The 23,192-nt window shown below is 46.5% G+C and overlaps 1 protein-coding gene across 1 annotated transcript; it reads left to right on the top strand.

Annotated features, from left to right (window-relative positions):
• Window positions 1-393: 393 nt before the first annotated feature.
• On the top strand, window positions 394-22,499 carry tshz3a (teashirt zinc finger homeobox 3a). Its single transcript, XM_064951567.1, has 2 exons — window positions 394-693; window positions 17,914-22,499. The coding sequence occupies exons 1-2, from the start codon at window positions 654-656 to the stop codon at window positions 21,483-21,485; spliced, it is 3,612 nt and encodes a 1,203-aa protein (XP_064807639.1). The 5' UTR covers window positions 394-653; the 3' UTR covers window positions 21,486-22,499.
• Window positions 22,500-23,192: the final 693 nt, after the last annotated feature.

The following is a 23,192-nucleotide window of genomic DNA, read 5'->3' as shown; positions in this document are numbered from 1 at the left end:
TTTTTGGGATATTTTATTTCAGCTCAGCATGGTACCAAAACTTTGCATGTTGCGTTTATATTTTTCAGTATAATTAGTGCTATCCGGGAACCTTGGGATGTCCCTGCCCTAAGCCCTAACCCTTACCCCAACCTTAACCCTTACCTTTTTAAATGTCAACTTCAATGGGGTGACGTCAGAGTTGGGCCCCCAGTGATCTCGTTTAGACTTTTACATACTAATTACTAGTCATTTGTTGTTTTCAGTCAATAGATGTAGCCCACACATTGTTGACAGTAAAGAGAATAGGACTGCCTCGTGTCATAATGTCCCTCCCCTCTCGAGGTGTAAAGAGTTAACGGAGCAGTGGGTTTGCCCATTCTCATGTTTTGAGTGACGCGATCATCTATGAGACAAGAGAGGATCCGAGGTGGCCGCGTTTAACGCTGTTGACCACTACAGTCATTGCGCGCGGGGGACGATAGACATTCGCCTTTTTTCGCCCCCGACTTGCTGTGTTTTTCCCGCGGACTTTTCTGTGCTATTTGACAACAATGCTCTTAGTTTTCTTACGGAGAATAGTCACTGTGTCGTGTATGAAGGCGTAATCGCGGTGTAGTGGAGCAGCTCGGATTCTACGAGGCCAAAGAGAACTCTTCTTTGGGAAACCAAACATGCCGCGGCGGAAACAAGAAGCGCCCAAGCGCGCGGCAGGTACGTAGCCCACTACGACAGGAGTGGTTTTATTTGAAGCGATAGCAGCTCAAAGATTTGTTGTTCTCAATCTCAAACCTTTGGAGTTCCGTTTCCAGTATTTTTTTCCCCATAGGAATACTAGTGCATCTACTCGATGTATAGGCTAACTTGATTTGTAATAACAGTTTGTAATACGAACCCACTATCCCAGGAGTAGCATACTAGTACTGTAACTGTAGGCCTATCCCTCGAATGTTACCATTTGTTTCCCCTCGTTACAAAGTAGCCATACTATTTGTCACAGTATCACCCACATCCGATGGCTGCCGTCAACTTTCCCCTTCCCATTGTTCCCATGGATAGTTTACTTTCCCGGTAAACGTTAACTTACCTTGGTGGAAGAATTAAAATGTGTGAAAAGTGTGCCGTCTGTAATAGCGAAATGCCCAAGGCGGTGCCAATACTCTCTGAGTCTTTAGGGGCTTTGAACATTTGATCCAAGCGGCTAACTTTGGAATTGGGAGGTGGACGAATAACTTATGCTTTTGTATTTGTATAAAACAAACAATTGGGTCCAGACGAAGAGATTGTGGACTGAAAGAAGGTATAATCGACAGTTGCCATGTCTGATTTGACAGTTGATTGATTAGCTGTCATCCGCTTTGATCTGTTTCTTCCCGATCTACATCAGGAAATCATTCCCCCATGTTATGCAGCCCCATGACGTCACATTAAAAGCACTTTGAAAGCATCGTGTACCCCCCCTTCCCCTGCAATGGTCAAGTGACTCACAAAAAGCAGAGGGGTAAAGTGGTTTCACAGTTTGACACACACATACACACACACACACACAGCCTACAAACACACATGCACACTAGGGGGGTTGTAAAATGAGAAGTGCACAATGTAATGGAGGGGAGGAATGGTTTTCTCTATGAGACCAGGCAGTCGGGAAGGCTTTGTTTCATGTTTGATTTAATTGTCTCTTCTCTGACAGGCCCATTCATCAATGGCTTTAATGGTCAATCAGAGACAGGCTGAGTGAGTGCTCCCATTCTGTTTAGCCATACGCTGGCCCAGGCTTTTATTTAATCAAAATGCCCCTGCCTAATGTACACACTCGCTCAGAGGGAGAGAGGGAGAGCATAAAGAATGTCTGAAAGCTTTCTGATTTCAGAACGAGAAATATTTGTTTCTACAGTTTAAAATCTTTTCTGTCCATTTGTTTTGTCTCTGAGGCAGGATCATGGGATGTTGTAATATAGACCCATTCTGTGTTTGTTGTGGAAATGTTGGGGAACTTTTAATGTCATTCTTTGTTCATTTATTCTTTATTTTTACCTCCTTTTTGTCAGTGGGTCCCTCCAGCTGCAAGTTATAAAGTTGTCAACTGTTCAGTGGCACACAAAGGGTGATGATGAATTGATTGCAGCACAGAGCATGGTGATGGAGAGAGCAAAGAAAAGGATGACAGATGATGGGCCTTGATTAGGGACTTAGGGGGAAAGCAAGCCCACAGCAACCTTGAGACTTGCATGAAAAATCTCCTCTCTCTCTCTCTCTCTCTCATATTCTCTATATCTCTCCATTTCTCACCCGCTGTCCCCCCCCCCCCCCCTCCTCAGCATTTTCCTAGAAAAAGGCGAAGTTTTGCTTGCTTCATTAGACTTCACCTAATTAGCTGGAAAGGCTGATGGAGTCTTGACAGGCTTAATGATTGGAGATGACAAGTCTGTGTGCCCGGCCTCAACCAACCAGGTTTGCCACCACTTTGATGTAATCAAGTTGATATTACACAGTGCCTCCCCTCCCGGCGCAGCGCTAGCCTTTGGTCGTGCTGTAACTCAATTTTCCGCTGCAGGTGACAAATGGCCAGGCGTACCTGTGTGGGTCAGGTTTGAGTGCTTTTAACAACCAAGGGCAGCCTGACAGGAGAAACGCAAACAGCTGGGGAAGAAACTCCGGATGTATTCACATAGCTTATGATTAGCTTAGGCTGTAGGCCCAGGGGCTATGATGTTTTACATTAAAGCATTCTAGTGAGTGTACTCAGTGTAGTGACTGGGACCTAACAAGATGGCCCCTAAGTTAGCATCCTCACAGTTAGTGGCTCTATTTGGTATGTGTGTGCCTGCGTGGGTACTTGCGTGCGTGCATGTTTTGGTGTGATGTGTTTCTATGAGAATGAGTTTTATTTTTATTTAAAAATAAATTAAAAAATTCAGGCAGGTATCGAGTCTCCTACTCAGGCCAGGTTAGTGAAATCAAGCCCCCTGCTCTAATCCGGCCTCCCTGTGCTCCAGTAATCTTTGTGAGCAGTTCCAGCGGCGCTGGGAGTTCTGGTTTAGACTGGGCTCTACGGCTAGAGGTCTCCTGTTTCTGCAGGGTCAGGCCTATAGCTGCCAGGTCAGCTGTGGCAGCCATCGTGTGTGTGTGTGGATGGGTGGGTGGGTGGTTTGGATGGCAGGGGTGATGAAAGGAATTGCAACCATAGAGGCCCCAGTGAGGAGTGTCAGTCATAGGCCATCGTTCCTCTGAACTCTTTCATCCCTCTACCTCTCCCCTCCATCTACCCCCTCCACTCCTCATCCCCCCCTCCTCATTGTTACTCACAACTGTTGTCGTCACTGCAGCATCTCTTATACTGAGACAGAAATGTGCTCAGGTACTGTATATTATCATTACAGCGCACAGAACAAAAGTACTAATTGAAATTGAAACCACATATGATTACTTACAAATATGCGTATTGACATATGAATTGCAAGAGACCAACCGAAATGGTTTTAGTTTTATATCTGTGGGTGACTGCGTGTGTGTGTGTTCTGTATTTGTCATTAGAGGAATGAGGGGGCATATGGGCTCGTAATTGTTCCACTAACAGGTAGGACTAGACCGTGCAGGTGTGAGTCTCAAGGAAGTTCTTTTTGTAGTTTTGTAGGCAGCGCCACCCATGGCTAATGAAAGTTACTGTGGTTGGATTCCGGCGGGGTTGAGTCATGCCTGTGATCTATGTGTCTGATAAGTGCATACCTAATGAGGTCGCTGCACCTGCCTGCCATGCCGTTGAGGAGGGGTGGTTGACTGAGTGCTTCCCACAGGTATTGACAGACACCACCCAGTGTAATGATAACAATGCCACCTTAAACTGGGAGGGAGGGAGAGGTGGAACGGGCTCCTCTTTTTTTGTGTTTTTTTTTTTAACCCCACTTGGCAGATGTCAGACCTTGGGCTGGGCTCCAAAAGAGAAAAGGGAGTGAACCGAATCACAAAAAGAGTAAGCCATCCTCTTCCGGGGCCGAGACGATACCAGTATCACGATACTCGTTAGTAACGTGGCAAGAAAACAAAACACAAAGCGGACTTAACTCCTTTAGGAAAAAAGCCCTAATGTTGGAAACAAACATTAGATTCTCATTCGGAATCACATTTATTTATTTTCCAAGCTATAGCACACAATATTTCACATACAGCACATTTTTAAAGGACCAGCTTGATCTGCTTCATTTTTTTCTCATTTTTGCCATGGAAAAAAACATTGTGCTACTGGCATCTTCACAGCTCTACCCTCCTCAGAGCAGGTTTCAGGGCCCTCCTGTATGTGAGTGGAGTAGGCCTACGTAGATACTTTATAAAAAATAGTCCCGCCATTCGTTGTTGTGATAGATGCAGCTGCGATATGGCAACAATTGGGGCAGTCTTGCTTACGCAAACCCTCAGCTCCCCTCCCAGAGGGCAACGCGTCAGAGCCTAGTGGGATGTGTGGTCTTTTCAGGGATCTGAGCCCACTCTGGTCTTCAGGGGTCCTGAAACCAAATCCAGGAGGAGAATAGCTCGGCCATGCCAAAGAGCCGATTTCCTTTTCAACAGAGTCATTTATCACTGACCCACCCTTCGTTCCTGACACACTGACATGTGTCATTTATCATACTGGCTTTAGCAGACACACAGGGAGGGAGGGAGAAAGAGAGAGCGAGCAAGAGAATGAAAGAGGAGAGAAGTAGACCGAGAGGGACCGAGAGAAACAAAGAGAGGGGGGGGGGGGTGGAATTGAGAAAGAGAGGCAGAGTGAGGTATAGTTAGAAAATGAGCAGAAAGAAAGTAACAAAGAGAAACGGCACGGTTTTAACATCTCACAACATTATGGTACTGTACAAAATGCTGGAGAGAAGGTGGTGGGGAGGACGATGACAACGGGAAGTGTTTTTAGATGACAGGATTAAGTTACCTGATGTTTTGATGAGTGACAGAATATTCTTCCATGAGTCTCTGGATGTTTGGTTATTGAATATATGATGTGTTTGAGTGTGTGTGTGTGTGAATATGTATATGTGTGTATCTGAATGTGTGTGTAATTTACACCTTGTGTTACGGTGCGTGTTTGCGTGTGTGCAATGGAGTTTGTGTGTGTGTGGCTGTGTGAGAGAGGGAGATGGTGTGCGCGACTGATGAGCGGGATGATGGGTATCACTCATGCTAGGCTGGCCTCCAAATGAACCCAAGCTGCTCTGCTATCCTGTGGTCCTAACCAGCACTCCCCAAGAGTAAAAAGCAGATTAATGATGGATACTAGGCTTATAGTGCCATTTATCATGGAGAATATTATTTAGGCTGGCCGTGTAGGGCTGTAACTGGAGAGCAGGACGAGCAGAGTGTAAAGCCTTAGACAGACACTCACTGTGTGATGAATGACCGTGCTCTCTGGCGGAGTGTTACTAGACACCCGGGCCACAGCAGTTGGGCCGAATCATATGGCCCAGCTATAGTGGATGATATGACATTTCTCCCTCAACTACACTACCCAGATTGCTTTGCCTGGAGGGTTCGGCCCTCTGAAAAAACTCGGTCCCCGTCTTTTATAAGCTAACAATGTGCTTGCAAATCATTTAATGGGAAAATTGTGCCTTGCTTCTTAGGCGTAAAAAAAAGTGATGGTTAGTTTTAATGGATATTCAGTTTGATTAGTGTAGTGTAAATTAGAAATACCAAAACCCTCCCATTTTACTGTGCCCTGTGTAGGTCAGCAGGCTTCTGCTCCTCTGTGCTCCGGGCAATTACTCCACAATCATGAATAAGAGTACAGTGAGAGGTCAAGGCAAGGCCAGCTCCGCTGCTTCGTCTCTCTTCCACAATTAGAAAAAAGGTTGTTTTGTTTCTCTCTCCCGCCCCACGCACATAGACACTGGTGTTGTGATTTATGGTGCCCATCCATCTTAGGTCCCCGTCCATCACCTCCTCGTTGCTAGGCGATCATCGCAGCAGCTGTTTGTTGGGAGTGGAGTGGGCCTTGAATGGTTGTCCCTTTGATGTGGTGAGAACATAACATCTGAGAGGGTCTCTATCTCTTTCTCCTCAGATTTGTTTGTGTGTGAGAGATCTTTGTCTTTGTACTATAGCTGGTTGAATGTCAGATTAACCAATATACACTGTGTACAAAACATTAAGAACACCTAGGGTTATTGCTGTGACCATATTACCGCCACACCGGCAGTCATGAGACATGACCACAGTAAAACTCTGTGACCGTTGAGTCACGGTAATCTCTTCTTATGCACTCTGGACATGTTAGTGAAAATCAAATACAATTTTATTAGCCACATGAATACCATAGGTGTAGACCTTACAGTGAAATGCCTACTTACGAGCCTCTAACCAACAATGCAGTTTACAAAAAATACAGATAAGAATAAGAGAAAAGTAACAAGTAATTAAAGAGCAGCAGTAAAATAACAATAGTGAGACTATATACAGGGGGTCACCAATAGAGTCAATGTGCGGGCGCACCGGTTAGAGGTAGTATATACATGTAGGTAGTGTTATTAAAGTGACTGCGTAGCTGACAACAGAGAGTAGTAATGGGGGGGTGTCTGGCTGGCTGAATAGCCATTTGACTAGATGTTCAGGAGTCTTATGGCTTGGGGGTAGAGGCTGTTTAGAAGCCTCTTGGACCTAGAATTGGCGCTCCGGTACTGCTTGCTGTGCGGTAGCAGAGAGAACAGTCTATGACTATGGTGGCTAGAGTCTTTGAGAATTTTTAGGGCCTTCCTCTGACACCGCCTGGTATAGAGGTCCTGGATGACAGGACGTACTGGGCCATTCGCACTACACTCTGTAATGCCTTGCGGTCGGCGGCAGAGCAGTTGCCATACCAGGCAGTGATGCAACCAGTCAGGATGCTCTCGATGGTGCAGCTGTAGAACCTTTTGAGGATCTGAGGACCCATGCCAAATCTTTTCAGTCTCCTGAGGGGGAATAGGTTTTGTCGTGCCCTCTTCACTGTTTTGGTGTGCTTGGACCTGTTGGTGATGTGGACACTAAGGAACTTAACTCTCATCCTGCTCCACTGCAGTCCCGTCGATGAGAATGGGGTCGTGCCCTGTCCTCTTTTTTCTGTAGTCCACAATCATCTCCTTTGTCTTGATCATGTTGAGGGAGAGGTTGTTGTCCTGGCACCACATGGCCAATTTTCTGACCACCTCCCTAGAGGCTGTCTCGTTGTTGTCGGTGATCAGGCCTACCACTGTTGTCATCGGCCAATTTAATGATGGTGTTGGAGTCGTGCCTGGCCGTGCAGTCATGAGTGAACAGGGAGTACAGGAGTGGACTAAGCACGCACCCCTGAGGAGCCCCTGTGTTGAGGATCAGTGTGGCATGTTGTTGCCTACCCTTACCACCTGGGGGTGACCCCTCAGGAAGTCCAGGATCCAGTTGCAGAGGGAGGTGTTTAGTCCCAGGGTCCTTAACTTATTAATGAACTTTGAGGGCATTATGGTGTTGAATGCTGAGCTGTAGTCAATGAATAGCATTTTCACATAGGTGTTCCTTTTGTCCAGGTGGGAAAGGTCACTGGAGTGCAATGGAGATTACATCGTCTGTGGATCTGTTGGGGCGGTATGCAAATTGGAGTGGATCCAGGGTTTCTGGGATGATGGTGTTGTGAGCCATGACCAGCCTTTCAAAGCACTTCATGGCTACAGACTTGAGTGCTACGGGTTGGTAGTCATTTAGGCAGGTTACCTTAGTGTTCTTGGGCACAGGGACTATGGTGGTCTGCTTAAAAAATGTGCATGTCCTTGTAATCCGTATGGCCCTGCGGCCTTGTGAATGTTGGCCTGTTTAAAGGTCTTAATCACATCGGCTGCGGAAAGCGTGATCACAGTCTTTTGGGAACAGCTGGTGTTCTCATGCATTGTTTCAGTGTTATTTGCCTTGATGCGAGAAAATAAGTAGTTTAGCTTGTCTGGTCGGCTTGTGTCACTGGGCAGCTCTCGGCTGTGCTTCTCTTTTTAGTCTGTAATGTTTGCAAGCCATGCACATCCGATGAGCGTCAGAGCTGGTATAATACGACTCGATCTTAGTCCTGTATTGACGCTTTGCCTGTTTGATGGTTCGTCGGAGGGCATAGCGGGATTTCTTATAAGCTTCCGGGTTATTGTCCCGCTCCTTGAAAGCGGCAGCTTTAGCTCAGTTCGGATGCGGCCTGTAATCCATGGCTTCTGGTTGGGGAATGTACGTACGGTTACTGTTTGGATGACGTCATCGATGCACTTATTGATGAAGCCAATGACGTAGTTAGGAGTATCCAACTCACTGTTGGCCTGGTTCTCGGCGCTCTATTGTCCCTCTATTTATTTTATTTATTTTATTTATTTATTTATTTTATTTTATTTCACTTGGTTTCCCAAATTAAGTGCTGGGTGTAACTAGTTGCACACCAGCATCTCTACCTGTACATGACCATCTGATCATTTATCACTCCAGTGTTAATCTGCAAAATTGTAATTATTCGCCTACCTCCTCATGCCTTTTGCACACAACTCTCTCTTTTAAAAAAAAAATTATACTGTATTATTGACTTGTTAACTGTTTACTCCATGTGTAACGTGTTGTCTGTTCACACTGCTATGCTTTATCTTGGCCAGGTCGCAGTTGTAAATGAGAACTTGTTCTCAACTAGCCTACCTGGTTAAATAAAGGTGAAATAAAAATGACAAATACATTTAAAAACTGCAGGAACAGGCAGCAAATAACCAGAGTAGTCTACCTGACACGAGTGAAACGAACCACGCGGAAAGTGGCCTCCATTCTCTGTACCTGCACATGTAACCTTTTATTTAACTAGGCAAGTCAGTTAAGAACAAATCTTATTTACAATGACGGCCTACCGGGGAACAGTGGGTTAACTGCCTTGTTCAGGGGTCAGAACAACAGATTTGTCAGCTCGAGGATTCGATCCGGCAACCTTTCGGTTCCTGGCCCAACGCTCTAACCTCTAGGCTACCTGCCTAGCGGAGTACCCAACATATATTATGTTTATAATAGGCCATTCTAAATCAAAACTCATTTGACATATTAGTAAAGACAAGATTAACTTGAGAAAATATGATGGCTTGATGAGAGAACAGGGTGTGCATAGCCAAATAACATACAGTAGGTCAACTTTGTTAAATGTAGATGTTACAAAGGCTTGTATGGAGATGCTAAACCTGTCTGTTAATCACGTGAGACCGCCAGTATTTTGCATGACAATAACCGGCTGTCAAAATCTCATGACTGCCACAGCTCTAAGAACACCTTAATAATATTGAGTTGTACCCCTCAATTCATCGGGGCATGGACTCTACAAGGTGTCGAAAGCGTTCCACAGGGATGCTGGCCCATGTTGACTCCAATGCTTCCCACAGTTGTGTCAACTTGGCTGGATGTCCTTTGGGTGGTGGACCATTCTTGATATACACAGGAAACTGTTGAGCATGAAAAATCCAGCAGCGTTGCAGTTCTTGACACAAACCAGTGCACTTACTACCATACCCTGTTCAAAGGCAGTTAAATCTTTTGTCTAGCCCATTCACCATCTGAATGGCACACATACACTGACTATACAAATCATTATGAACACCTGTACTTTCCATGACATACTGACCAGGTGAATCCAGGTGAACGCTATGATCCCTTATTGATGTCACTTGTTAAATCCACTTCAATCAGTGTACATGAAGGGGTGGAGACGGGTTAAAGAAGGATTCTAAAGCTTTGAGACAGATTGTGTATGTGTGCCATTTAGAGGGTGAATGGGCTAGACAAAAGATTCAAGTGCCTTTTGAATGGGGTATGTTAGTAGGTGCCAGGCACGGCGGTTTGTGTCGAACTGCAACGCTGCTGGGTTTTTCACGCTCAACAATTTCCATGTGTCAAGAATGGCACCCAACGGAAATCCAGCCAACTTTATACAAGTTAAAGCATTGGGAAGCATTTGGAGACAACATGGGCCAGCAGCCCTGGGGATGTATTTCGACACCTTGTAGAGTCCATACGCCAATTAATTGAGGTTGTGTTGAGGGCAAAATATCCTTCATTTACACTGATTTGAAGTGGATTTAACAAGACCTCAATAAGTGACCTCAAGGAATAGTGTTCATCTAGTCAGTCTGTCATGGAAAGAGCAGGTGTTCTTAATGTTTTGTACACGGTGTAGCTCAGGTCCTGAAGGTCTGTATACAGCTGCCTGTTGTAGGTCCAGTCATAACACAACAATGCAGCATTCTGGGAGTACAGTACAGTTTGATCTATCTGCTATCCCAGTCTCGCTCGCTCGCTCTCTCAACATGGTACGAGGAATCTCTGTTTTTCCCATCTGCTTGAGCACACATCCTGCACTACAATCAGCGGACACAGTGCATTCAATCATTCATTAGGGGGTAGAAAATAGGAACAGAATAGGAGGAACATTGATGTACAGTAATAGACTGCCGTGAGCATCTCTTTTTGAGCGATCAAACACAGCCAAATATTAGTAAATCTTTCTCTTATGGTTATGACTTATGACACTATTTTTCTACCATTTTGAGTGTTGGACTATGTTGTCTTACCCCTCCCCTGACGGTTGAGAGAACTCCACTGACGGTTGAGAGAACTCCACTGACGGTTGAGAGAACTCCACTGACGGTTGAGAGAACTCCACTGACGGTTGAGAGAACTCCACTGACGGTTGAGAGAACTCCACTGACGGTTGAGAGAACTGACGGTTGAGAGAACTCCACTGACGGTTGAGAGAACTCCACTGACGGTTGAGAGAACTCCACTGACGGTTGAGAGAACTCCACTGACGGTTGAGAGAAACTCTACCTGTAGCCTATCTGTTACCGACCACCTCGATTCGGTCTTATGTAGCAAAATGTTTAATTGTCTTTTTTTTTTATTCTTTTTTTTTTACATTGGATGAAAGTAGAGAGCTAGAAAATTTTAATTGAATGTTTCTGCATTGTTTATACCCTCTTAAGCATTAGCCCCACCCATCTCTTTAAGGATTCACATGTGAGGCCATGTACTAAACAGAGTGAGTAGTTTAGTAAACAATCAAAGATTTGAAGACTATAAAAGTGGTAAAAGTAGTAGCTTACAATAAGAAACTCCAGGTAAAATACACTATCTAGCCCTTGCCCTATACCCTAATTGACAATACACCAAAATCAGATGTTGTTCACATTACTGTCTATGGTATAATAAAATAAAGTAAATAAAATAAAATATATGTGGATTGGTCACTTAGGTCTAGACATGTACTCATGTTTATGAAATACTATAGATGGCTGTAATCACCCCCAGACACACCTGGCTAACTTGATGTAATCAACTGGCAAAGTGGAGTCTTTTGTTTAGACATGGAGCTAGCTAGCTAAACGATGAACCGGCATAATTCCAACTCATATTACTACCAATACAAACATTGTCATAGCTTTAGTATGAATCTGCAGGTAGCTAAAGCTAATAAACTAGGTTTTAATGTTAGCTAGCTAACATTAGGCTACAACTAGCAATGCAAATGGTTTTCTGATTCTAATAACATTACTACACAGATCATACACGTAACGTTAGCTAGCTAGCTAATAGTATGCCATAACTTGCAATGAAAATGACTTTCTTTTCTTACCTGTATAAATGGATGAACGCTTCACAGCAGACTTTGTTTTTGTTTGTAGCGACATCTTGTTTGGCTAGTGTTGTCAAGTCACTCCAGTTCACACTGACAGTGGTGTGTGTGCAGAAATTATTCCATCTTTTCCAACTGATCTGTCGATAGCACCTGCTAAATTCAGGGCATCAATGCTGTTGAGAATTGTAGCAAAACGTTTGTAGTTCTCGATGGCTAATGTTATATCTTTCAAAATTGGCACTGTAGAAAGGGCTATCATCACATACTGTGCAGCTCACCTTATAGACAAAAGCGTGCTACATAGTAGACCAATCCAAACTCATCTCCCAGCATGTCCAGTCCATCCATTATCTCAGCCAATCATGGCTAGTGGGAAGGTTCCTGCCTTTTTCTGTGGCTAAACCAACTAGGCTCGTAATTTAACAATTTTATTTGTATTTACAGATTGGAATACACGTTTGTTATTAAGGCACATGAAAGTTCATGTGTTCCAGATTTTGATTTAAAACAAAATATATATTTATGTTCAAATGCATCTCCTGTGAAGTAGTGACGTGCGACATACACCTAGTTTCCTGAAACAAGGCACATTTTTTTCTGACAGAGTATAATTTCACCTCATGCTACTCCCTCCTTCCTAGCAACAGAGGACACGAGGGGAATACCACCACAAGACCAATGAGTGGTTAGCCTAGCATGACAAATGTTAAGGAATGAAGACATTTCATTTGACTTTCCCCACTGATCTTCAGACATTTTGATAGAACCAAACAAGACTGTTTTGGTATGGAATTATTTGAATCTATTTTAAAGCCTGGAGTCAGTCGACTGCTGGGAAACTGGAACTAGTGGAAGTCGGTGGTTTGCGGTTGTGATTTTTAGGCTGTGGTGACTTACTTCCTGGAGGTTCTAAGTGTTATTTAAGGCTCCTTCCTGTAAGTAAGGCCCCCCTGCCGAGGCACTGTGTTGCTTTAAGGGCAAGAGGGCCCAGTTAAAGAACAAATGTCCGGAATAAGAAACACCACAGCTGGGTAGTGAGGCCCTGCTTAACTCTCTCCACTCTCAGTACCCTTACTGTGATCTATGATCTTACTGTAGAGTGTTGTTCACTACCACCTTGTGATCCTCTAAGGATGTTGCCACTTTGAAGCACATCTTAACATTTTTCAGACTTACCTCCTATTTTTCTAGTTACCCTAAAAGCAGTCTATTGGGACAGGAGAGATTTATCCACGGTTTGGATTTGTTTAAATAGCCGCCCTGCTATAACTACCTATTTTTAGCCATTTCTCACCAAAAGCAATGTGTGGGATAGAGGCAGGCTCATCATGTTCAATGAATGAATCCACTCTCTTCTCCCTTATTCCTCCTCCGTTTTTAACTCTATCTGGCTGTTTTAGCTGGCCAACCCCTGACCTCCTATCTGTGGAACTGTTGCTATTGTTACGTGGTACAGTAGCAGAACGAGATGGCTATTCATAGGAAAGGGATGCCATCATTAAGCCATTAGCCACATTTGCTTGGGTGCCAGCTATGATAGCCTAAGTCTGTCGCTTTAGGGTGGTCCAAGTCTGTCGCTTTAGGCTAGTTGGTGGTTGGACCACCGACAAATATAACACTCTCCTTCTTTTACTCCTTTTGACTTCTCCTTCCTCTCCCTCTTTTCAGCTGTTCTGTGGTCAGCTCCTGTAGCTAGCTGTAAGCTGCTATGTCATTCAGTGGTTGAAGTGCAGACTCTGGTAGTAGTGTCTTGATTACACATCCTGTTTACCCCAGTGTTGTGTGTGATTTGTCTCCCAGCTCTACTGGCTGTTTCCCCATTAGTGTGGAGGCTGAGTGAGGTGATCACTGGGCAGTGCAGGGAGCTGAGGGCGAACAGATCCACCCTTACTGTTCTTAAAAGCCGATTACTTCAGGATGCATGTTTTTTTTTTTCATATTTCTTTTCTTCAGTTGAAGCCTTCACCTTTTCTTGTGTCTTGCTTCCATCACTCACCAGCCTTTCCTGGACAGGGTGTGACTCCTGCCTTTGACTAAATGATTACTGATGATGTACTCTGGTGTACCATCTACCATCAGAAGAGAGGGCCTGGTTTTGCGTCTCACTTTTGGTGTATAGTCACAGTGCCTGTTTATCCCATGTTTCTTTCCTGTTCCTGATCGCTAGCTAGAACCACAAAGGGTTCTTTAGATGGTTTCATGTCGAACCTTACACCTCCACAAATAACCCTTTGATAATCCTGGAGAGTGTCGCTATCTGTTAATTCTCCATCCAGGTGTAAATCTTAATAATCCAGCATTTTTCTCAGAATGAACCCAACACACCAATCACATTTCATTAGAGTGATAAATCACCTCTGTTGTCAGTCAAGCTTGGGAGAGTAATTGGATGGTGGTTGTCACCCACTGTGATGGATGATCAGTCATTTGGGATCAAATGAACAGATAGTGCTCAGATGTAATGACTGTTTTGCATTTTAAATTGCCTGGGAGCGTTGACTGCTGGTCGCCCGTTTTTATTGCGATGCCCTTTCAGCCCACATCTTAGCCTTGCTGTCTAGACTTTAGACTAGACTAGGAGATTGGAATTATGTTCTTAATATTTTTTAACATTTTTTGTGTTAGGAAAGACTTGCCAAAATGACACTCACCAAAAGTAGTCATATACAGCTAGAACAAAGGTTCAAAGGAATATGTGAAGCATGTTCACGATGGGTCATTGATCAAGACTATAAGAGCGAACTAAGGACTTCTCTTTCAACCTGCTTGCTAATGCCAGAGTCATAACCTCAGTGATTGAACCTGACATCTGTGACCAGCTGCTCTGGATACAAACACATTAATGTAGCCACCTCATCCTGACTGTATTTCCTCCTTCAAATTAGACACTCACACGAACACCATCCGGAGATCGGAGGAGAGAAAAAAACCTAAGACTGAGATATCTCCCCTGCTGGTTTGTCTGCCGAGCGGTGAGCGATTTACCTCCTCAGAACCCCCCTCCTTCACATTATCATAATTGTGTCCAGGACATGAGGCCAGGGAAGTGATCATGTCATTTTATTTACACCCAGCTTGGCCCTCTTTACGAGCAGTGTGCCAGGCCCTGCCAAGCACACGGGGCCCAGTGACAACTTTTGATCAGGGCTGTCGCAGAAGATCAGCGGAGACTGGCAGGTAATGGATACCCAGTGACAAACTAAATCTACGGGCAGGATGGGAGACTAGACCGCACCTGCCAGGTCCCTATTAGACGGGCCCTTTCAGTGGGGCTGCCTGCCTGCCTGCTGACACCCACCGCCCCCAGGGCCAACATCAGACCACCGCCCAGCCGCCCTGAGATTAGCTGTTAGCACAGGATATGGGGGTTATTCCAGCGATGCCATTTTAGTTTAGACTGGATGTGTTTGTGTGTGTGTAAAGGGATTAGTGATTTGGAGTTGTGTATGTATGTGTGTGTGTATGTGTGTGTATGTGTGTGTGTCCGTGTCCAGAATGCTCGCCTGTCATAAGTATACAGGATGTTCAGATCTTCTTTGCTCATAGGTTGTTGTTTTTTGTTTTGTTTTTTGTTTTTTTTGGGGGGGGGGGGGGTCTATAATGAAGTGGGCAGAAAGGGAATGGGCAAAGGGAGGAGTCTGGTGACGTGTCCTTCGCCCAGACATTTGTCCCACTTAGCTATGACAGTGTGTGGGGACCCGAGTGGGGGAGGGTCTGTCACTACAGGGGACCGTCACTCTCTGAAGACAGGAGGGGGGGTGCTGAGGGAGGGTCGCTGTCCCCTGTGATCGGTCAGGGCCAGGCACCCAGAAAACGTACACACCTGTCTAAGGTGAGCCGAGGGCGCACACATGCGAAGTGACAGGTCGCTTATGTGTTGCCATCGTCTCTTACTTAACCTCGCACTCTTATGTCTGTTTCTCTCTGAGGAAATGTCTCTGATGTCCTGTGTGTGTGTTTTGACTAACACCAAGCACCTGTTAGTCTGCTCCAAAAGGCACTTCTAGTCTCTGTGATACTCATCACCATTGGTAATCTCATGTGCCTCACTTCCATTTAGTTGACTTTGAAAGGTGTTGATCTAACATTTTAGTCTTATATCATAATTCATATTTCCATTTATTAGCAATGAGTGGAAATCCTGTCTGCGTCCCTGTCTGTCTGCGTCCCTGTCTGTCTGCGTCCCTGTCTGTCTGTGTCCCTGTCTGTCTGTGTCCCTGTCTGTCTGTGTCCCTGTCTGTCTGTGTCCCTGTCTGTCTGTGTCCCTGTCTGTCTGTGTCCCTGTCTGTCTGTGTCCCTGTCTGTCTGTGTCCCTGTCTGTCTGTGTCCCTGTCTGTCTGTGTCCGTGTGTGTGTGTGTGTGTGTGTGTGTGTGTGTGGAGACGGACAGACACAGACGAGAGGCAGTTGAAGAGGCGTCAGACATATTAACTGACAGATGGAGGTTGATTCAACTCATTTATTACCCCGGAGGAGAATGCCACAGCACGATTGAGCTTCATTAATTTCCGATTTAGCTTTAATTTCAAGCTGTTGCGCCCTGAGATAAATAAAATGGCACATTGTGTTTTTGCCAAGATATTGTTTTTTGTTTTACCCCACCATAAACAAAGTAAAGAAGAGAGTAGGGGAGAATCGGCTAGTTATATGTGTGGCTGGGGTAGTATATAAACACAGGCTTGTCTGGGAGGAAAATAACACCTTAACGGTTGATGAGGTGAAATGGGATGACTGTAATTTCTCAACTCTGCTTTCACTCGCCTCCCGCACAGATGGCTCATTTATCCCTGCGAGTCCTCAGGCGCCCGTAGTAGAGAAACTTTCTCTCCAATAGTTCAACTAACACCCTGTGTGGGAAAGATGGGTCAGTCTGTGGACCTCTGAGGGTTGGAATTAAGATAAGTGACTGGTTGATTTTAACGATTCACTTGGAGTCCAGTACAAATAGGAAGAAACCATATACACTGAGTGAGTAGAGGAACACCTGCTCTTTTCCATGAGACTGACTAGGTGAATCGAGTTGAAAGCTATGAACCGTTATTTATGTCACATGGAGACAGGTTAAAGAAGGATTTTTAAGCCTTGAGACAATTGAGACATGGATTGTTGCGTGTGCTGTTCAGAAGGTGAATGGGCAAAACAAAAGATTTAAGTGACTTTGAACAGGGTATGGTTGTAGGTGCCAGGCGCACCAGTTTGTGTCAAGAACTGCAACACTGCTGGGTTTTGTCACGCTCAACAGTTTCCCGTGTGTATCAAGAATGGTCCACCACCCAAAGGAGATCTAGCCAAACTGTGGGATACAGTGGCGTCAACATGGGCCAGCCTCCATGGGGAACACTTTCAACACCTTTTAGTCCATGCCCCAACGAATTGAGGCTGTGCCGAGGGCAAAAGGGGGTGCAACGCTATATTAGGATGGTGCTCTTAATGTTTTGTACACTGTGTTCAAACCTTCCTAATATTGAGTTGCACTCCCTTTGCCCTCAGAACAGCATGAGTTTGTCAAATGGACTCTAAAAGGTGTCAAAAGCGTTCCACAGGGACGCTGGCCCATGTTCACTCCAATGCTTTTCAGGTGTAAGTTGGTTGATGTCCTTTGGGTGGTGGGCCATGCTTGATACCAGTGGAGGTTGCTGAGGAGAAGATGGCTCATAATAACGGCTGCAACGGAGCTCATGGAATGAAATCAAATGCATAGAAACCATGTGAATAGAATGCATAGAAACCGCTCCAGCCATTACCACGAGCCCGTTCTCCCCAATTAAGGTGCCACCAAACTCCTGTGCTTGATACACACTGGAAAAACCCAGCCGCGTTGCAGTTCTTGACACAAAGCAGTGCGCCTGGCACTTACTACCATACCCCGTTCAAAGCAGTGCGCCTGGCACCTACTACCATACCCCGTTCAAAGGCACTTCAATATTTTGTCTTGCCCATTCACCCTCTGAATGGCACACATACACAGTCCGTCTCAATTGTCTCGAGGCTGAAAAATCCTTGTTTATTCTGTCTCCTCCCCTTCATCTACACTGATTGAAGTGGATTTAACAAGTGACATCAATAAGGGATCATAGCTTTCACCTGGTCAGTCAATGTCATGGAAACATCAGGGTTCTTAATGTTTTGTATACTCAGTGAATATCTATATTATTTCAATGTAACATAATTTTCATGCTTTCCACCAAGTCCTCCAACCAGGGGAGAGGGTAGGTCAATAAAAGAAGATATTATGAAATTAATAGAATTAGTCAGTGTGTTCAGTGGTCTTCATATAACACACCCTCTCTTCTGTTTCCCCTCCAGCCTACTCTCCAGAGGAGTTGGAGGAGATGAAGGAGCATGCGATGGAGGAGGTGGAAGAAGAGGGCGTGGACTTTCAAGAGGACGGAGAGAACTCAGAAAAGGACCTCACCAAAGAGCCACTGGGTGACCGGGACTCCATTGTTGGGGCCGAGCTCTCTGCTCAGGAGATGGACATTGAATCACACGTGAGCGATGCCAGCGACCCCTTGTCAGACTTTGAGACCACCTCTGTCGACGCCGAGGAGAGGCCTGTCAAAGAGCCTCTGAACGGAGCAGGGGTGAGGCTGGACACTCCCTTGGCGCTGGACACTCCCTTGGCGCTGGACACTCCCTTGGCGCTGGACACTCCCTTGGCGCTGGACACTCCCTTGGCGCTGGACACTCCCTTGGCGCTGGACACTCCCTTGGCGCTGGACACTCCCTTGGCGCTGGACACCCTGGAACAGATGAAGACCATCTACTCCAGCTTCCTGACCAACACCTATTGGTCGCCCCTGAACTTTAACCCAACGCCAACTCAGACACTGACACATGTGGAGAAGCCACCGCGGACTAGCAGCTCTAGCAGCAGCAGTAGCAGCAGCAGTAGTTATGACTGGCACCAGTCCGCAGTGGCTAAGTCCCTGCAGCAGCAGGCCTCTCAGAGCCGCCACCACCCTCATCCCTCAGAGCCCAGTCTCTTCAGCACAGTGCAGCTCCATAGACAGAACCCCAGACTGTACGGCAACATCTTCACCGGGGCCAGCAAGTTCCGCTGCAAGGGCTGCAGTGCCGCCTACGACACCCTGGTGGAGCTCACCGTGCACATGAACGACACGGGCCATTACCGCGATGACAACCATGAGAGGGGAGCCAATGGGGCCAAGGGGCACTGGTCCAAGCCTCGCAAGCGCTCCCTGCTGGAGATGGAAGGTAAGGAGGATGCTGCGAAGGTGCTGAAGTGCATGTACTGTGGCCACTCCTTCGAGTCCCTGCAGGACCTTAGCGTCCACATGATCAAGACCAAACACTACCAGAAAGTGCCTCTGAAGGAGCCACTGGCCCCTGTGGCAGCCAAAATGATCTCAAGGAAGAGAGGCCCACTCTCTGGGAGCCTGGACCTCCCTGGCTCCCCAAGCTCAAGAGAGGTGACCCCCAAACCCAAAGCATCCCTGAGTGGTGACCCCAATGACCCCTCCCACAAGGTCTCCAACCCCTATATCACCCCCAGCAACCGCTTCGGCCACCAGAACGGCGCCAGCTATGCGTGGCAGTTCGAATCGCGCAAGTCCCAGATCCTCAAGTGCATGGAGTGCGGAAGTTCCCACAATACCCTGCAGGAGCTGACCGCCCACATGATGGTGACGGGTCACTTCCTCCGGGTCACCAATGGCAACTCCCCCAGCAAGAGAGGAGGCAGGCCCGTCCCAGAGGCTGCCTCCCCCAGCTCTGTGCAGGCCACACCCCCCACACAGGAGGGGGTTCAGTCAATCCCATTGGCTCCTACATTCTCCCCCCCTCCACCCTCTGCCGTTTCAGCCCTGGCCATCTCCCCTCCTCTCAAAGACATTAAGAAAGAGGAGATGGAAGACGAGTGTACCAAGGACATGGTCAGCCATGACAAGGTTTCGAATGGGGACGAGGAGGTGGAGGAGAAGTTTCACAACTCCACCAAGTATAACTATCTGACCGAGGAGGACCTGAAGGAGAGCCCCAAGGGCGGCTTCGACATTCTCAAGTCCCTGGAGAACACGGTGACTTCGGCCATCAACAAAGCCCAGAGTGGCAACCCCAGCTGCGGGGGATACCCCAGTATCCACGCTGCATATCAGTTCCCCAACTCCCTGAAGCTGCCCCAGGGTAGTGCTGAGAAGAGCTCCCCACTCAAGTACCTATTCACTGGTGGAGAGGGGGTGCTCTCTTCCCTCAGCAAGAGCCAGCCCATGATCTCCCCACCGGCTAGTCAGAGCTACCCCCTCCCCCACCTCAACAACTTCCAGGCCATGGAGGAGCTGGTTAAGAAGGTGACTGAGAAAGTGGCCAAAGTGGAGCGGAGGGTAAAGAGAGAGGTGTCCCCCAAGAGAGAGGTGTCCCCCAAGAGAGAGGTGTCCCCCAAGAGAGAGGTGTCCCCCAAGAGAGAGGTGTCCCCCAAGAGAGAGGTGTCCCCCAAGAGAGAGGTGTCCCCCAAGAGAGAGGTGTCCCCCAAGAGAGAGGTGTCCCCCAAGAGAGAGGTGCACCGGCCCCCCTGTGGAAGTGACGCCGCAGAGTCCACTAGAGCAGAGTCCCTGCTTCGAGAGTGGAGGGCGGTGACTCCGGCTAACAGTGACAGTAGCCATAGCGACAGAGCCTCGCCGTCTGCGAGAGCGAGCAGGAGAAAAACGGATCCGTTGCCTGCCTCTGCTCTGAGCTGCAGCACAGCCTTCATAACAGGCCACGCCCCTTTGGAGCAGCCCTTCGTTAACCCTTTAAGTGCTCTTCAATCTGTGATGAATGTCCACCTGGGGAAGGCAGCCAAGCCCACCCTGCCCAGCCAGGACCCTCTCAGTCTGCTGTCCAGGCTGAGCCAGAGTATGGCCGAGAGGGCTGCCGTGGCCTCCTCCCCCACGCACACCAAAAGACACCCAGAGCCTGTGGCTTGTCGGGGCATAAGTCAGTCCAATGATGACCAGCCCATGGACCTGACAAAAGGGAAGCGTGATCGAGGGGGCTCTATGGGCTCTGACCCTCTGACTCCCTCATCCACAGCCTCCTCCGTCTCCCCTTCCTCAATGGTGACCCCTGCTAAGATGACAGTGGTCTCTCCCTTCACATCCAGCAGCCCGTTACATGAAAACGCTCTGTCGGACATCTCCGACATGCTGAGGAACCTGACGCAATCAGCACACCACGTCTCCAAGCCCCCCTCCAGGACGCGGATCACAGAGCGGGTCACAGATGTAGTGGGCTCCACCACCCAAGAGGAGGCTGAGGGGTCCATGGCCAATAAGAGGAAGGGCCGTCAGTCCAACTGGAACCCCCAGCACCTGCTTCTCCTACAGGCCCAGTTCTCTTCCAGCCTCAGGCTGACATCCGAGGGCAAGTACATCATGTCCGACCTGAGCCCCCAGGAGAGGATGCACGTGTCCCGCTTCACGGGCCTCTCCATGACCACCATCAGTCACTGGCTGGCCAACGTCAAGTACCAGCTGAGGAGAACCGGCAGGACCAAGTTCCTCAAGAACCTGGACTCAGGCCAGCCGGTGTTCTTCTGCAGCGAGTGCGCTTCACAGATCCGGACCCCCGCTGCCTACATTTGCCACCTGGAGGCCCACCTGGGCTTCAGACTGAAGGACCTGGCCAAGCTCTCCCCCAAACAGACCCTGAGGGACTCCTCGAAAGGTGGGTCTGATGAACTGCCCGTCCTGGACCCTTTCCTCTTCTCTTCTGCACCCTCTTCTCAGTCACAAGAGGAGGGCAGTGGGACTGTGTACCGGTGCCAGCTGTGTATCCGTAAGTTTGCCAGTAAGCATGCCATCAAGCTCCACCTCAGCAAGAGCCATGGGAAGTCTCCAGAGGACCATCTCCTGTATGTCTCTGGGATGGGGAAACACTAGAAGTAGAATTGACATTTCATTATAGAAACACTTGAGTGCTCCCAGCATTGGACATACTGGAATATAAGCTGTTTAAAAAAAGAGAACTTAAAAAGAAACTTAAAAGAAAACAGTTGAAGGTGTGACAAAAGTAACTACTGTTAAGTGTCAGCACAACGTGTTTACATTCATGGCCTATGCTTGTCTGTATTTTTTGCCATTTCAAAATATGTTAATTTCACATGTTGAAGATGTAGATCATGAATATTCAGCTTTTAAAGGGATAGTTCGCCCAATTACTAATTTACATATTTTTCCTTACCTTTTACCACAAGTTGTCTATTGGCCAGGAGAGACCACGATACAAATTTGTTTTCATCTCTGAAGATAAGGACACATTTAAGTAATTTTGTATTTTGGGTGAACTCTCCATTTGTAAAATATAGTAATTTGAGATTTATTATATTATAATGTAGTTATTTTTAAATTTTTTGAAGTTTATTGGAATTTGTTGACTCTTTGAACTACATGTATGTATGTATTAACAAGTTAACAGTTCAAAACTAGTTTGATACTCCAGTTTTTAGTTGGCTTTTGTCACCGGGGTTTGCTGATGAAGCATTTCTACTCTGAGATCAGCCAAGAACCTGGGAGTGCTCTTCGGGAGAATTAGCCAAACAAATAAATTACATTGTACTAGTCAGTAACATCACATTTTATATACAGTTTGTGTTGCAGGTTTTGTCGACTCTGCAGTATTGCTTATCATCATGTCAGGGGCCCTCAAACCACGTCTATGTACAAATGTACATACAGTATATAGGCTAACCACTTTCTGTTTAAGTTATGCATACTTGTTATATTTCCTAATTTAAGAGGACTATGACTATCCACTGGTGCAGAGCCTTTGAAGAAGACAGAAATGACATTGTTTTGCACAATAGTTTTATAAATGTTATTTGATAAGAAAATATATAAAATTGAACTTTGTTCATGCTCTGTTGCTTCTATTATTAAATTGACTTGAAGTGCTGCACACAACTGTTTTTGTATTTCTTAAAATATCACAAATGCTTATTACACCTCCTTATTGTATTGTTACCAGGTCCCAAACACACCCCAGCATGACAAAACAGATTCGGCATCCACAAAACACACTTCGTTACTGCAGAGCCTTCAGCCCTGTCTAGGCTCTAATGTCTGCACAGGCACAGTCCTACCGAACACCAACTGTAGTGTGTGTGGCTAAGAGACAGTGTGTTGCACCGAGACGTCTGCCAGGTGGTGCTGCATGTCAACCACCAGATGTTCCTGAAACAAGCCACTGGAGGAGAGTGCAACAGCATGCAGAGTGGGCTGATTACCACCGGGGCTTCAATGCCAGCATCATGAGGCAGCCAGGAACAGAAGCAAAGGAGCTGGCATATCGCCGGTTTAATGTTGATATCCCTTGGCAGACATGTGCATATGATGCTCACACCCAGACTCCAACTGTATAGTTGTATACCTAAACCACTGGAACGTGAACCTTTTAAACAGACTTTTGAAACACTCCTATTCTGTCTCAAGGGCATGAATTACTGTGACATTGCAACAGGCTAACTGCTCGATAACACTGCGTCCTTGAGGCCATGGAGAAAGTGAACGTACTTGCACAAGATCTCTTAGTTACCAAAATATATATTTTTTTTATTGTCCTTTGTAATTAATATATTTTAATGCAGATAC

The sequence above is a fragment of the Oncorhynchus masou genome, chromosome 31 (genome assembly GCF_036934945.1).
Source record: "Oncorhynchus masou masou isolate Uvic2021 chromosome 31, UVic_Omas_1.1, whole genome shotgun sequence".
In the NCBI taxonomy this organism is placed as follows: Eukaryota; Metazoa; Chordata; class Actinopteri; order Salmoniformes; family Salmonidae; genus Oncorhynchus; species Oncorhynchus masou.
The sequence above is the reverse complement of the archived record's forward strand: the minus strand, read 5'-3'. Positions and strand labels throughout refer to the sequence as shown.

Bases quoted from the DNA above. Each gene is read 5' to 3' on its own strand.
- tshz3a (XM_064951567.1), top strand. From the start codon at position 654: ATGCCGCGGCGGAAACAAGAAGCGCCCAAGCGCGCGGCAG. The intron at 694-17,913 runs GTACGTAGCCCA...TTTCCCCTCCAG, and splicing joins AGCGCCCAAGCGCGCGGCAG to CCTACTCTCCAGAGGAGTTG.